Below are 12,819 nucleotides of genomic sequence, written 5' to 3' on the forward strand. Positions count from 1 at the left end.
TTCGTATTATATGAAATAAGAATTGGTATTTTCTATGTCAAACAAAACAGATGTTCCCCCATCTAAACAACAAATAAACAACAAATTCCTTTAGTTTCCACACAACTAACAACGTCCTCAACATTTTCATTGTTCAGAAATTATCACCAACGTGAACCAGCAACATGTTGATTCAAAACCCGTTGAATCTCGTGGTCTGGAAAACAGGTGTTAAATTTGAAGCATTTGAAACATGCGAATATCGGCTGATCTTCAGGTAACGTATATGTTCCATGGTTAACTCGAGTCTCCGTGAAGCGTCGGGCTTGATTCAGCCAGTGAGGTCGCCCCTCGCCCAGCAATACAAAGCCACTCGCTCGCTTCAACATGCCCACAAACTCAGCGTGCCGTGAAACATGCGGGCTGCTTGCTCAGGCTCGGCTCGGAACGAGGACGACACTTACCTTAACTCTCCCTCAAGTACTACCAAAGTGTGCTTAATTGCTAATTGTGTTTGGGACAGGTAGCCAAAGGATTTATTTACTTTAATTGTGGCTGTTTTGTGAATATCTTCATTTTGACTTCCAGATGCAAGTTTGGAGACAACGGAAGCATTAGCGGAACGTTTGGGTGTTGGAGAGATAGAGTGAACATATTGGAAGTGATTAACACCCGTTTACCTGGATTTGTATATACCTGTAATTGGATACCTCAGCTAATCGCAGCATCATGAAAAACACCAACTTGTACGTGTTTTCGTTATTGGCAATATTCTGTGGGACTGCTCTTGCAAGTGGTGAGTACATTGTGATTTTCAATTTCGTTTCTGTTGAAAATATCTTGTTATTTTGCATCTCGATGTTTATTTGCATATTTACCAACCGAAAGGCGCATTCTTGTTAAAGAACATTTGGGAGAGAGTTCGTTAGCTGAAAATCGCGTTTAAATGAGTATGATGTCTGTGAGTAGCAAGGGATATGTTAAAATATACACAAATATAGCGGGAGGTTATAAAATCGTGCAGAGCGGCGCATGAATGTGTATGGTTATTTGTGACAGCGAGTCAAAGTGCAAAGTTTTCGGTTTCAAACACATTCCCTGAATTACGAAATGAGATCCGCTTTGTCCACACGGTAACCTGGTTGTGTACGTAGCTTACTCTTTGTTTATGATTAGAATGATAAATTCGAAACGAATTGTTTCAATAATTTGCAAGTGTGTTATTCTAACATATCACATTACAAACCTAGTCACAGATGGATTTTAATTATTATCATGCTGTACACGTTGTCGTGAGTTTGTGTTGGAGTTTATGCCAGTGATGTCGTCGAGTGTTATGTGTATGCCTGTACACGGTGAATCTGAACGAGTTGTAGAGCAGGTGATTCGGCACTTGTTATCTCTAACTCGGGGTTATAATCGTTACATTAGGAGTGGTGAAACTGGAATAGTATTGAGTACTTCGTGAACGCTGAAGGCGTTTAAAAACGCCATCACGATCACGTGTGCCTGTTTTATCGGAGGAGACCGCGATCGCGTTATGCGGTTTTGAAGTGTTGAAGGAGAGTGTGGTTGTATGAACGTCTTACAACTGGAACTTGGGAATACCTCAAACAAATTTAACAGATTTGAGAAAGTATTTCACGTAAAAATTAGACTTTGTTTATTTTAAATAGACATAGTGTAAATCTCTGTCGGATTTACCATCTCTGACTAAAATCATTTAAATGTCGTTTTTTTGCTCACTTGTGTTGAGACATAAACTTATTTAGCGATTAGTTGTAAAGATATCAAAAGACTGATGAAGTGTAATCTTAGGATTGTGTCACTGGTGGCTTGTCTACTGTTACTGGCTTGTATATTTACCCAGACTAAACAGTCTGTACAAGAATAAATACATTAATCTGGCAAAGATCCGTCGTAATTTCAACCCATGTTAGTGTGGAGCCACCTTCCTCATCTCTCCGTATAGCGATGGGTAAACTGGTTTATTCTCAGTCCGCGCCTGCACCCCTACTTTCTCTGGCTGCGACGATCCACCCCAACCGTCGTTAAAGGCGCCCGGCAGCTGTTCGCTTTTGTGACTACCCTCAACGTTCCGTTTTGTAGGGAGGCTTAGATTCAGCATATTCTTCTCGCGTCTTTTATTTCTCGTTTTCTCCTTCTCTTTTCTCTACAGATTAGTATGCGAATTGTATGTGAGTGTATGTGAGTGTGTGAGTGTGTGAGTGTGTGTGGAGGTCGGTTGTCTCAGCCACTAAGTTATTGACACAGCCTTCCAAGAGGCCTGTTCTGATCATAGGGAAATGTGGGTACGCGCGGATCTTGTTAAGGGCTAAGGGGAACGAAGACATGATGATTTGTTAAGGGGCTGGGGTTAATAAGGGTTGTTTACGTGGATGGAGGCGGAATTTGGATTAAGATAATGTACTTTCCCGCACCTGACACTAATTTTTCCCGCTCTCGCAGTCGGGTTTTGTTTGTTTTCGCATATTTTAATGGAACGGGTAAAATCTAGGTGTTTCGGGGATGTGCGCTGAAGGTGAATCAGGTTAAGCGTTTATTTTTTCACTATCATCAGGAAAGCAAACATATTTGCTGCGATCGTGCGAATCTATTTTGAACTGAAATGAGACAAACAATCCCATTTTGTTTTATTAACCTTAATTGGTTTAGACGCTGAACGTAGACTCTCGTTTGTTGTTGGCAATAACACGAATGAAGACTGTAAGTGAGGGAAGGTTGCTACGGTAGATGTGAAAATGGGGTGGGGGTAGGTGGTGTTTTGAGCGTGTAGTTTATGATTAAATTTTGTTTACTATTCATACACTTTTAGATGTAACACCTCATGTGTGAGTCATATGTGATAGAACAACGTTTGTATTTGCAATTTTATCCCTTTGTCAGCGACGGTATTGTTATAGGACACCATTCTGGATTGTCAATCAAAGGATATCACCGTGTTACACAGCATGCAATTTAACGCTGACCTCAGTTATTCCACATAACCGCCCTGACTGAGGATAACGAATTCGAATCGTCGAAATCACAACCGACCATTGGCAACTATATCTTTACTGAGAGACCCGCGATTTAGGCATTGTCGTCAGTCTATGTCGAAATCACTTCCTCTTTCTTGTTTACAGTTCTGCATATTGCGAATTATCACTTTTATGTCTCATCCTTCTGGAAAGGTTGCGGATGGACAATACTTGGAATGTGGAAAACTGGTTCGGAACAGCCTCTTCATCTTGACTTATTATATATCTGGCAGTGGTCCTGTTTTGTTATCCACACTCTGTACTCGACTGATACCAGATCTATGCCGAAACCTTGGATAACTCGAAATATTGTCGGTCTGTCGGTCGTCCCTGATGGTAGCAGACAGCACTTACAGTGCAATTATTACGTACCTTTATCTCGAACCGTTGCTCGAGGTAATGCTGTCGTGTAAGTTATAGCTTTCTCTATAAATTCTGAAACTATGGATAATTCGAAACATGTCTAATACATTTCTGATCTTGAACTTTTTTCTTTATTCTCGATACCTAAATATCTCGAAATGATACTGTTGTTCATATCCCTCCCTTCTCGATCAATCTCCATACATAGCGTAACTCGAAATATGTTTGCCCTTCCTCCCCTTTTGGAAGAAAGACTGACGTTAAAACATGTACAAACGTCATAGGGTCGACCTCTGATGTCTCGACTTTCCGTTTCTCTCGATATTAAAATCTTTCCCCCACAAACTATATTGTTATCAATCTCTTCTGTTGTGTCGAACTACGGATAACTCGAAGTATTTACGGAAGTCACTTAACTTCGACACAGCGGTGTTTGTGTATGCTCGTGAATACTCAATTGTAGTTAACAAATTAGGAATCCTAACGTGTATGTATTTATCACCGCAGCAGAACCCCCACCCCACCCCGCCCCGCCCCACCCCACCCTACCCCTTGCTTTAGTTGAGCAGGAAGTTGTTCTATATTCATTTTTTGAATGCGCCGAAAAGATTCCCGATTTCATATCCTAATGAGAAGAAAGAACATTTAGCGTCCACAACTAGTGAAAAGAAACGGTTTCAAAGTTTGTCATGTGAATAGCATGGAAAGAAATGAAGACTGTGGAACCTCCTCAACCATAGCTGATTAGCTTCGCACCTGGTACAACCAAGAAAACACAGAAAACCTGCCTTGTTTTCTACCCACAATGCCTCGAACGTGACATGCGCAGTGAGATGAGAAGGATAAAACGAGCATTTGTGATAAATCTCGAAAACGCGTCCAAGCTGATGTAGATAGTTTATATAGATGAACTGACGTATTTGATGGTGATGACTCTGGCTAGGTGTTTTTCGTATTTAGATTGATATAATATATGTTTTATGAGCTTGGGCGTTTGGGTGGCGGTTGATATGAGCCAACAAGTGCATGGATTGAGATTACAGTGTTTGTTCAGTTGGAAACAGGTATATATTCAAGTCATAAGAAGATGTAGGCTTCCTGACGTTACGTCATCGACGTAACGTATTTGCATTTTACAGTACGTATGTATTTTGCGATTGTCGGTTTCAAACGACGGCGATAGATACGTTAATAATCCCGGTGGCGTTAATGCCGTATTCAACAACGCTTCAACTGGACGTACGGAACGAAGGTTATAATTTCTCTTTACCATTTTGAAGACTCTTCACTACTGACCGCTTGTTATAATAAACGTTATGCATGGAGTTTAACCGTTGTGTTATCAAAATCACAAGGGCGATCGATCAGTTTCGATCTGTGTCGCTAGTATCACAACTTTAGACATGTTGGTGTCGTACTTCACTCTTTACCTATTGCTTTACTCACAATTCCCCGCATCCCTACCCACAATTCTCCTCTTCCTACCCACAATTCCGTTCTTACCCCAATTTCTCCCTTCCTACCCACAATTCCACCCGTTCCAACACATAATTCCACCCGTCCCTACCCACAATTCAAATTCCTACCCACAATTCCCCCTTCCGACAACAATAATTCCCCCGTTACTACCCACAATTCCACAATTCACTAGCCACAACCGCCTGTAACTTCCCACAATTCCCCACTCCCATTCCCGCAATGGTTCACATTTCCACGCAGATTTCCTCTGTATACCTACAATTCCTAGCGCTTTCAAAACCTAAAAACTGCTGATCCAAATGATTCCTCAAGTCGGCAACCTTCGTTTAGCCTAACCTGCAACAACACTGCTACCTACTGAACCTCTCCATCTACCTTTCTATAGGCTATTTACTTATATATTCAAGATATTTAGAGCACGTCACCTTGCATTAAAAGAGAAATTGAGGGTAAACTGCCTGAACCACGTTGTTTGACGCTAACCAGGGATAAGAGGGGTTGCTTGGGTTGGTGAACACAACTACCGGGCAGAGATATAAGCCTTTCTTCTTCGTGTCCTCTGTAGCAGAGACTACCTTGCGGGTCTGTGAAGCACGATGAGGCTGAAGATAAGAACATTAATGGCGGGCCGTTTTTCCTTTCTGGTGAAAATATAAAAATTATTTAACGACACTGCCCTTAGAGCTTCGGTCTGTGACCCCCTAGTCAGAACAATGGAGATGAATCTTAGCGTTCTAACGGTTGTTAAGGCTAACTTGAGTCGAAAATCTAAACAACCTTTAGCCTTTCATCTTCCATTCATATTCCATTCATATTCTTTTAATATTCCATGAATTTATTCTCCTCACAAAAAGCAAGACAAAGCCAATATGATTGATTTCCCTTGCTTGAGACTCTTTTATGTCAAATCTGGACATTTTGATGGCCACCTCATCCTCTGTTAATGTTTTCGGCACGTGAGACGGATGATGAAAGAACGGGCACCTGCATTGTGGTGACCCGAGACAGCGCATGTATTACTGGTGACAATGGTAATGAAGATCTGCACGGGCTGCACGGAGTCTTAATGTTGAATACAATCCGTTGTTTAAGTTTAGGTACTGAGCATGTCACTGGCCTCGGTAATTCTATTTTCGCTCTGCGTCAAGTTAAGCCGCAAGTCTCCCTGAATCAGTACTTTATACGACGCAAAATTATTAATCTCTAGAACCTTAGACTTCTATCTCTTCTCCACCCTCTCTCTTCACTTGCATCTCTGTAAATCGTCATGTGCACTCTCTCTATACCGACATCTATTAAACTGGATACACTGTTCACACAGACATCCCTATAATCCGACACTCTGCCTACACCGATAGCTCTACTATCAAACACTTTCACTAAGAGATACCTCTACTCATTAACACTCTCCCTACACCCATACTTCTGCAATCCAACACTCTCCATACACCGACATCTTTATAATCCGACACTTCCCATACACCGACACCTCCACTATCCTACACCCTCTCCACATTGACATCTGTATAATCTGACGCTCTTACTGCAGTGACAACCCAGACGCACTCTCTACATCTTCAATTCTATAATTCAGCATTCCCTCCAACCGATAATCTCACCACAGCAATGATAAACGTGCATCCCACGATTGAGCCAAGTGACATTTCCCACTACCAAGTAACACCTTACATAAACTCATCACAAAAAATGACGCATGCATTTGATTTGCAGCACCATACTGTTGACATTCAATATTTATTTTACATTTTTCAGAGATGTAAAATCATATACGCTGAATCTTACCTTTAATGAGGTAACACACAGGTATAACCTACTTCAGAACCCAAATGCTTGTTGCAACTCCCTATCAGTTTTGTGAACCGACTGAGCCTATTGAATCTTACCACATAAACCAGTGGGAAGATAACCCGCGCTCCGTGATATCACACCACGAAAATAATAAAACAACTTTTTAAAGGTCGTGCTGAAATTTTGTATTATTTCCTATGAATTTCGACAATTCAGTGTCTATAAAGGCGTTCACATATTTACATTTCCCAGGGGGCTCTGAGCAACAAAACTCCGCGCGATTTGTAGATGCAGGAACAAGTCTCATTCTTCGCCCTTAATTTCCAGCTTGTGGGGTTACGCAAGGGGAGTCTCTCCTAGTGCTTTTCTTAGGACGAGTGGTGTGTACATGCCGACTGCTGGTTAAATATCAGTCTTTATCGGACCACATTGGTATTGAGTTGGTAAATGCTACATTTATTTCTGAATTTGGGTAATAAAGATTCGCTTTTTTACACCAGCGGTGTCAAGTCTCATTAACTGGCACGATTGGTGAGCTAATAAGCCCAGTATTCGTACTCCCAAGGCTGTGACATTTGGCGTCCTGCACTGGTTGAACAGATGAACTGGTGTATGTTTGACATCTTTGAACCCGGGGATGTTTTGGTTTCAAACTGTGACATGATATTGTGTTATATGAAGCGGGATCATTCAGTTAGCTTTGTTTCGACCTCAGCTGTAAGGACCTTGCATACTGACAGACTTACTCAAAGCAATTGTTCTATTCTTGTCCGAAGAGTGAGTAAGTTGGGTTTTACGCCGCTTTCGGCAACATTCCAGGAATATCACTGTAGTTGACAGCAGAAATGAGAATGTGGGGAATCGAATCCTGGTCTTCGCCTTGACGAACGAATGCTTTATCCACTAGGCTCCTAATGTTGCTGAGTGCGGCGTAAAACTAAACTCACTCGCTTTTTTAAACACCGCCCCTCTTGTACAATGAGCAACTCATTATATCCATCCTTTTTTTTCATGATTTGAGTTTAATGTTGACAGGTAGCCGTGAAATATATTTCTCTTATTGCGGTTTTACACAGATAAACTATTTTTCATTCGGCTGCGATGCATCGTTGTTTTATTCGTTTAATACTAGCCGTATGACATAGGTCTATAAATGATTGAACCATTCCGAATCTATGCAGGTTTTAGCCGCTATCCCAGTGAGATACCACGTGGATAACCTTTCGGATAAATGAAACCAACCCGTTCTTTTACCATGTCCTGTTCACTCAGCAGAAAATGGGTACCCGGTGGTATAAGTAATACGACGATTAACCTTCGAACAACTTGGGTTATTCAGGGTAGGAATGTCCGTCATGTTGTATGAGAATATCACTGCGACGTGGAGTTCATAGTTATACACAAGTGATCACATTATTATAATAATAATTATTATTAGCGCCAGGCAGGGCGACAACAAGCACCATGTTTTAATAGTTTGATGTGACGTGGTGGGAATCGACCACCGACATCTCGCTCAAGCACACACTTAATCCACCGCACCATGTAGGCTGTCCTTCATGCATTAACAGTTAAAACTTCCATGACACATCGTAAGCAAATAGTAAGTCTGGGTAAAAAATATTACCGTTGCTATATATAGGTATGAGAAAATCACTGGCCAGGCGTTTGTCGTGGGAGATTTCTGGGTTTGTACGTGGGCATACAAGATAATGTTAGCGACCGCTCGGGGCTATTGCCCCACGGTAAACAACGCTGGGAAAGAGAGACGTAGCTTCGTTGCACGGGCAACGTACGTCGCCATAGTCTGGCAATAAGCAGCGATCTGGCATTCTAACTCGATTTAGAATTGCCGATACAACGTTACCATTTGATTAGTAAGTCCTGTTCAGTTTGAACCCCTTTATTTAGTACTGTATCGATGCTCATAACAGCAATCTGGGGATTGTCTGAGAGGAAGCCATGTAGTTAAAGCGTTCGCTCGGCGCGCCGAAGACGCGGGTTTGATTCTGGGTACAGTGTGTGAAGCCCTTTTCTGGTGTCCCTCACAGTGATATTGCTTTTGAGATAGTGGCGTAAAAGGCAACTCACTCACTAACACTGCTCCTGACTAAAATTATTGACTTAGTACTTTCATATGATTTGAATAGTGCGGCGTAAGACGTACTAACAACTGGCCTCCGAAGACAGACATCGCAAAGTGTTTATCGTTGATATTTTACGTCACAGCATGACATAGGCTTACGTAAATTTTCTTTATTTTATTCATAAATCGGCAATAAAACAATTATATATGGACGGCCTAACACACAAACATGGAGAGTATAATACTACATACACAACGAGAACGTATTTTATGCAGCGATGTTGATGTCCTTTCATGGTTGAGGAAATGTCAATAAAAGCATGGCACAGAATCGAGAAGGCATACCAAGCACCGTCTCCAAGCAGAAACTCTAACAAACAAACTTTATCAAGCCTTTGCATGGGGCTTAATGTTGTATCTTTTACCTAGATACGACAAGCAGTTGACCGGACGCAACGTTTATATCCATCCCCACCTGGACATAACAAAGAGGGAGTGCATATAAATCTCTGACAATCAAATCCAGTCCCTTTGAATCGATTTAAAGCGGTTCTATCAAAAAGCTTATGCTACTAATGGCGGTTGATACAGAAGGTGTAAAATCTCGCACTTTCACGCGAGAACATGTCGTTATCTCGTTTTTGATAACGTGAGGTGGGTTGGCCTCGTTGTATACCAAGCAGCCTCGTATTCACCTTGTTAACCGTACTTTAAGGTGGTGGTAACGTAGGGGGAGAGAGTGAGGGCCGCTTATCGTCCTGATAGGGGGTTGTATCTGCACTTGCGTGGCAGGATGACCCCAGGGAGCTTGCTGAGTCTACTATGTCGATAGATGGACCTTTATGGTTCACAGATTCGCACTGGCGTTCGAGATCAAATGGTTCTTGGCGAAACTGGTGATGTTTCTAGTTTACCAAGTAATTACTAAGCATTAAATATTAAAATCATAGGGCATGAAAACACACGTATGTCTTTGGAAGATTCAGCAACAGGTGTTCTTTGGATGCTCGGGGTTTTGTAGCATCTGTTAATGAACAGTCGACGAATCATGAAACAGACGTCATGTAAAGATACATTGAGCAGATATTTTTGTTAAGGGAGGGAATATTATGTAGAAATTAGTTTCATCTGGCATGTGCAAAGTCTTTACCCTTCTGGTGTGTGTGTTGATAAACTGTCTTTTCTGGAGGTACGGAATAAAGGATCGCAAGAAGAAAATGTTGGTTCGATTAGCCATGTGGGCTCACTCACCCATGTTAGAAATCGAACCCGTGTCTTAAGCGTGACAGGCGAACGCTTTAATCTCTGGGCTACACAACCGTCCCCCATTCATAACTATATACAAGGTTTGATATAATGTGAAAATAGTGCTTTATTTACTCTGTCGCTGAAGTTTGCGCTTTAACTCACACAAAATCACATGAACATTTTCGGACAACTATCTGCATCTGGTTCTAACGGCAACAGTGGCCAATATTCATTTCACTCCATTCCTGAAGAGAAACCGCGCAGTTGTTTCTTTGAAACTCAACGTCATCTTACAAGAAACTTCAAAACTCACCGGAACATGCGACTCAAAAATCCACCCAAACGGTCTTGCTCCGTACATCTCGGGGGAAGATGGAGCATGCTTATTTATATTGGAAAGGCTACACCCATTTTTTTCGGTACATTTTTTTCGACTGAAGTCGGCTTCTTGTGGCTTTAAATTAGGCAAGTGTTTTCTTTAAGTCTGAAGAGATGAAAAAGCTTTTTAAGAGATGTTGAAACGAAATGCTATTTCTGAATAGTACGACATCGTATTGAATACCACCCCTCGGGCAGGTCCTCGTCTCTCTCGTCCAATCCATATGTCTTCAGGAAAGTGTTTGAAAAACGTTTTACAATCCTGAAAGCATATGGTAGATTGATAACAGATCATTGTCAAAGAAGTTTTCAAAAGGAAAGTATCTAAGGACTAACATCAACACAACTGAAAGATGATGTCAGAATGAAGATGTCAGATTGTGGAAATGACATTTTACATTTTAAACAGGCTGTTGTAAATGGATTCTGTAAACATACCCCGTTCTTTAAAACCTCGTCTCGAACGCCTTTCAACGCCATCCTCAGTGTGTTGTCAGTACGAGTGTAAAATGTGAAATATGTCAAAATTGTTAGAACGAAAAACACCCCAAATGACAAGCAATTTCTATAGGCCTGGTCGTGAGAAATGATGTCGGGGTTGTATATATGGGTAGATAAAGACGGCGGATGGCTATGCACTCCGCAAAGACGACATAAGAAGCAAAGGTCCACCCGCTCGGAACTATTCAGGACGATAATCTGCTTGCAGCGCAGTGGTGTGAGGAGATGAGAACCTTCGAGGGTAAACACGAGTACAGAAATAGCGGGGATTCGCCGAACATCTTGACGTATTGTTCCAACAAAGCGCGGAAGAAGCGAGTCTCTACAATAGAGAAAATATGGGAACGTTCTCAGCAACACAGCTGTCGGGGAACAATAGGCTGAAGCATGTACGTACAGAACGAGAATGGATAAACCTGCTGCTTTGTTACATGTTGCAAACAGGTTGAAGTATGCGCAGGCGTGATCAACACTTCCTGTTAAGGGGGCAGACGAACCGTTAGAGCAGACGATACTTAATAGGCGTCCCTCGTGGTATTTCTTTACCGCTGCTGTCTGTAGTTAGACTAACGCAAGTCTCTTAATATATACTGAACATATAGTTAGGGATATATGTAAATTTTGAAATTATGAATAATGATCTATTTATTCATTGACACACTGAAATATCTGTCATAAAAATACCAACTTCCCTAACATATTTTGTCCAGTATATATTCAGGGTGGGAAAGCCGTGATAACTTGGCGCGTCTGGTGGGTGCAAGAGCTTATTATACCCGGGAGTTGAGATTTATAATACTATGTGCCGTTGATGTAGACATCCAGTGATCGAGGGGAGAATCCGGCACCTTGAGCATGTAACAGTTGCGTGGATATGTGCACCATATCATATCATATCCTATATAATTTTGAATGTGACAAATAAACCCATTTAAATTGTAAAGGAGCCGTCGGAAGACCAGTGACCCCTGAACCTGGAGAGATTTGTTTGTAGTTACGTGTATTTGTCCATCTTGAGTGAGGCGTGAGTGAGTGAGTTTGGTTATACGCCGTTTTCAGTAACATTCCAGCAATAACACGGCGATGGACACAATCAATGGGCTTCACGCATTGTTCCCATGTTGGGAATCGAACCTGGGTCTTCGGCGTCACGAGCGAACGCTTCAACCACTAGACCACCCCACCATCTTATAGGATAGTTTGGATGTCACGTGGAGATGCTTCGTCATCGCACTGTCGAGATGCCGTGAGAGCTTGCATGATCCACACGCGTTCGTCGACCTACGCATACCGCTCAACAGGCTTACATAAGCAGATGCAGACTTATGTAGGTTTTGTTTCAAGCTGACTGTTGATGCCGATCGGATGACCATCTCCAAACGCGAGCAAACTGTAGATTTTATCAGACAGCAGTTTATTCACAGGCAGCAAGACCTTCAACAAGTAGATAGTATTTTGTGTGTGCGAAGCCTATCCACGATATTGTAACAACTTAAAAGGTTATGAATGCTCATAAGTAGTAATCCACTTATGTCAATGTTGACATAGCGATCTCAGATCAAACCGTGGAGTTCCTAGCTTGAGGGTTATACTTGTTCGCACATTCAAGTCATTATTGTAAACACTCTGGATCAGGGCTTCACAGCCTTAGGTTTCGTAGGTTCATGACTATCAAAGCATTGCCGTCCTCGATACTGTAACTGCTGCTTGTGCTGAAAAGACTTCCCTGAGATACGACACGACTATTCACGGGGTTAGATGAAATTTTTAATGCAGGGTCAGGGTAGCGCAGTAGTGAAAGGTTTCATTTGTCTTATCGAAGACTTGGGTTCGGATCTGTACTTGTGATGTCTGATTCTGTTGTTTGTGGTGGACATATATACCATGATCCACATCTAGGTAGATGGGATTTAAAAGACTTGAATATTGTAGTGC

General features: G+C 41.8%; 1 protein-coding gene across 5 annotated transcripts in view; it reads left to right on the top strand.

Moving 5' to 3' along the window:
• Positions 1–12,819, top strand: part of LOC137261066 (lactadherin-like) — a 257,593-nt gene that overhangs the window by 193,929 nt on the left and 50,845 nt on the right. For 4 of the 5 annotated variants that reach the window (XM_067798729.1, XM_067798732.1, XM_067798728.1 and 1 more), the window contains one exon: positions 568–775. In XM_067798729.1, the coding sequence (XP_067654830.1) occupies positions 709–775 (67 nt within the window). In that variant the 5' untranslated portion in view covers positions 568–708. Of the gene's footprint in view, positions 1–355; positions 776–12,819 lie in introns of those variants that run through there. The other variant, XM_067798731.1, reaches the window with a different exon arrangement.

This window comes from Haliotis asinina, chromosome 14, assembly GCF_037392515.1.
Source record: "Haliotis asinina isolate JCU_RB_2024 chromosome 14, JCU_Hal_asi_v2, whole genome shotgun sequence".
Classification (NCBI taxonomy): domain Eukaryota; kingdom Metazoa; phylum Mollusca; class Gastropoda; order Lepetellida; family Haliotidae; genus Haliotis; species Haliotis asinina.